General features: G+C 42.1%; 1 protein-coding gene across 2 annotated transcripts in view; it reads right to left on the bottom strand.

Annotated features, from left to right (window-relative positions):
- Positions 1-65: 65 nt before the first annotated feature.
- snrkb (SNF related kinase b) overlaps positions 66-4317 on the bottom strand; it is a 38008-nt gene continuing 33756 nt past the window's right edge. Inside the window, exons 4-6 of one of the 2 annotated variants that reach the window (XM_087310519.2) lie at positions 3669-3881; positions 3460-3576; positions 66-3339 (exon numbers count right to left, since the gene is read on the bottom strand). In XM_087310519.2, the coding sequence (XP_087166645.1) occupies positions 2175-3339; positions 3460-3576; positions 3669-3881 (1495 nt within the window). In that variant the 3' untranslated portion in view covers positions 66-2174. 2 annotated transcript variants of the gene reach the window in all.

Raw genomic sequence — 4317 nt, 5'->3', positions numbered from 1 at the left:
CACAGTGGTCACTTGGTTTCTTGCAGTAATTCTTCCAGGGGAAAAAAAATACAACAGACACATAATGCAGTTTAATCAGTTTTAATAAATAAATATAAAAATAAATTAATCTCATTGAGACACAGTCGTAATTTTAGTAAGGGTCAATGGGACTATAGATAAACCCAAATCCAACTGTTGCTGAGTAATGGAGACCCATGTCAAATGAGAACCATCAAATCGAGTAGGGAAAATGCTAATTATGAAAACATAATGGATGTCTGTCTTTATATCGCTCTGCCCTTTGATTAGTTCAGAAAGATATACGTACTTAGTATGGGATTTAAATAAATTTTCATCTGTTATAGAGATGTAATGTGTCTATATAGGACTTCTTGAAATCTCTCCCCAAAGCACATGTCACATTTACAGCTGTTCTTATGCATTTGGTCAAGCTTATCTGTGGTCCGAAATACTGAAGAAAAAGTGTACACTTGCGTTGACTACAGTATGAGACGAAAAAAAGTATAAAATATTAATAAATGACTGGTGAGAAGTGCACTATGTATTGTGCAGCAACTTAGGAATGTGAAGTGACTGAAAATATTTGATGTCTTTAGAGTACCAAAGTAACAGTAACCACAGTCACACCGGCTGCTTAAATGTTTGTGATTGTGTTTAGGTTGTTCAGGAGGTAAAAACAACAGCAACCTCTTGCTTCTCTCATGCCATTGCAAGATACGAAGGCTGGATTCTCTTAATGTACAGTTTACGCTAGGCTCAGCTACGCTATTAGGCGTTACGTTAACATACAGCTCTTCAAATGTATTTACAACTATGACACAAGATACTATACGATCTGTCGATCATCAAGCTAGTGTCAAGAAGTCGCTACGTTTGTTGAATATGATGTGAAACAGAAGGGTTGAAATGTTTCGTTTGTATGCGCATGGTGCAAGGGTCAAAATACGACATCATACCAACAGCATAACATGTTGAAAGGAATATATATACACTGTACATGACTGAATATTTCAGAGCTTATCCCCTTACAACACATGTTAAAGATGCACCCAGAGACTAGATGATTAAACAAAAATAGATGTTCAATGTTATGTAATATAATTAATCTCCCTTCAATATCTTCTTACGTAAACAAAAAAACAAAACAAAAAAAAAACGGATATGTCTGTCACCATCTTTCCAAAAACCCTTGATAATTCTCTAATGCTCGATAAAGGCTTGAAAATATTTCCAAGAAATAGCAGTTTTAAAACAAACTCCCAAGTATAGCTCCAGGAAGACCAGTCTTCTGTGTAATATTACGTCCATTTCACACACAAACACCCCCAGCTATAACCTCTTTGTTCAAGCCCTCTTCTTGTTGTTTTAAAATATATATCACAGAAATACTTAGCATCTTTCCCTGGTCAGTCCCCGGCTCACAAAATGCTAATGCTATGCTAAGCTGTTCTGATTTAGCATGCTCTTATAACCATGCTCCCAAACTGTCACTGTTCACTGTATCAATGTGGCAAACTGTTCTGCTTTCTCCCCACTGCCTGAGGGTAAAGATGCTAGCTAACATGCTAGCATGAGGCAGTGGTGCTCGAAAAGCAACAACAGTGCCACAGCATGCAACTTCTTAAAGACTGAGTGAAGACTGTTGCCTCACAGGCGCCTGCAAAACCAAACCAAATGAACATCCACAACTTCTTGAATCAAGACATCCTCTGTTGTCACCATATGTTCTTGTGTTGGCTTATTCATTGTCACTCATAAAGCATGGTCTTCACCCACTTATTTAGTGATATGACTAAACTCTGTGATGCTTTTAAGGTGGTAAAGATATTACAGTGCAAGATGACGTTATTGAATTAAAGCTTCTACTCTAGCAAGACATATGCTACTTCTAATAAAAGTCTCTGAGATAGCACAGAATAGAGTGAGCAGTGTCAGTAGTGTTCATATACACAGCATTGTTTAACGGTCTTACAGGAAAGCAGCAAGGAATGCTGGGCAGGGAAAGAAAATAATGATATACATTACGCAGATTGTGTGGGAAAGCACCTCTGAGGTTACAGTTTGAGGTGAGAACGTGTTTTTTTGTGTGTGTTTGAACAACTTCAAATATTTGTTGGTTTTGCAGGGCTTCTGTTGATGCCAGTTTGTTTTTTGATCTCGGGATCCAGTCTCTACAACACATGGCAGCAGTTATACTGTGCAAATGGTAGAAGTTTCTCTTTAGAGGTGGGCTGGATGTTGAAGGATAAAGCTTTCTCACAGAGCGGGAACTGCATCAGACGTTCTCGCAAGTTCACATTTTTGACCTTGCTGGGATCAGCTCGGATAGTAGGGTCGGTAATTGTGCCTCTGGTTCCCTGGAGTACTTTTTGAGATTTAGGTTGTACCTCCTCAGGTTTCTCCAGTTCACCCACAGTCTTGCGCATCTCTACTCCATCAGGACCCAGGTCCACACAGTGGTTCCTTGGCAGGGATCTTGGGGAACCACAAGGGGTTGAGATCACTCCAGCCTCGAGCAGCCGAGATTTGGCTAAGGTGTTATTGTTGTTTTCTAGGATGTCCTTTGAAGGTTCACGTTGTCCCCAGCAGCACTGTACAACATCCAGTCTGGGAGCTGGTATAGGTCCGTCTACATTTGGACCTTGGATCTCTTCTCCTTCCTGCTCCTCTAAAGACAAGCTAACATGGGTGAACACACTCTTATCGTTTCCTTTACCCGGCTGCTTTGTATGTTTGAACTCTTCCACCTGTGGTTCAGTCTTTGGGGGCATCTCTACTTGATGTTCCACAGTGCCAGAAGGTATGCTTGACACTAAATCCAAAGGCTTCTTATGCTCTTCTATGCTCTCCGAGCCTTCCTCAAGTTCCTCCTCCTCCTCAGCTAGAGTTTCACAGTTTCCCATCCCCTTACTTGAATGCCTTCCAGTTCTCATCTGAGGCTCTGATTGCAAAGATGTTGTAGAGGGTTTCAATGACAGGTCTGTTGAAGGAAGTGGACCCAGTTTACCAGGTGCCATCTTAACCTTCACCTCATCTTCCTCCTCTTCCTCCTCACAGATCTGCTGTAAGGCTCCAAGGCTCTTGACAGTTGGTTGGTCCGGAGGTAGAGGGCGCATATTGAGGCTTAAGCATGGAGCCGTGCTGCAAAAGTCACTAAAGGAGTTATCATGACGGTTGGCTTTGGGAGCCAGCAGGTCCCCTGATTCACTCACACCACGCCGGACATAGCCAGTAGATAGAGAGCCAAGAGGTGCTAAGGCACTAAGGGGTGTACCCCTCAGTGTATCAGTCCGGGGCACTTGGCTCACCAAGTCCAGTGGTTCTGATATGGGTCTCCTGTAATGGTAACCAATAACAGTACTTAGCACAACATATTAGGAATCTTCAAGTACAAAGTGTGATGTAGTAAGATTTTACCATGTAAGAATCTTTATATTGAAGAATACTTGAACTTACTGTGTATTCCTCTGCTCAGGAGTGAGACTTGACTGCTCTTGCTTGTCTCGAAGAAGTCGCTCTCCCAGCAAGTAGTATGTGGCTGTTATGTGGTTATATCGGTCAGCCTCTAAAGCTCTGTCACACAACAATGTATTTGTATTATAAACTTGCATAATGTAACTTAGAAGAGGTCAAAGTGTTCTGTGACCAAAAGAAGAGATACCCACTCTTGGATGGCATCTCGGCCAGCGATGCTGCCACTAGTCATGGCTTGAAGTATGAACTCATGCTCCTCTGGTAACAAACTGCGGTGAGAGGTGAGTGGGGCAGCTGTAAATCCAGCAGGCGAAGGGTCAACACCCTGCAACCAAGGGTGGCTCTCTATCTCTGCAAGAGACGCCCGCTTAGCTGGATCCCTCTGCAGCATACGTGAAATCAAACTGAGAGATGGAAAAGAGAGAGGGAGGGAGTGATGAGAAATTATTCCATTTTAAACAGAGCAGAACGAGAACATCAGACATGACCTTCTGTGAGGGGGGGAAAAAGTAATAAGAAAAATCCCATCTTTTTAAATAGGCTTGATTTTGCCACCCTTCATCACTTCTGCCTCCATCTCACTTCATTTCGGTCTCACTCTACTTGCAATTTTTATACTTTCCTTTTCTAGCAATCTTAATAAATATTCTCTGCCTGGCTGACAGCCGATGATTGCACAGGCGCATCTTGCCGTCAGAGGAGACGGAATGAAAAGGAAGTGCTTATCTTTCTGTTGATTAATATTCATGAGCACCTGCAGAGAATTGGTGCTTCAGTGAGGCGAATGGAAAGAATATGGAATTGCTTGGAACTCCAAGCATTGAATGCACTGCACCCCAG

The sequence above is a fragment of the Danio rerio genome, chromosome 25 (assembly GCF_052040795.2).
Source record: "Danio rerio strain M-AB ecotype USA chromosome 25, GRCz13ab, whole genome shotgun sequence".
Lineage (NCBI taxonomy): Eukaryota > Metazoa > Chordata > Actinopteri > Cypriniformes > Danionidae > Danio > Danio rerio.
This window is presented reverse-complemented; position numbering and strand designations above follow the sequence as displayed.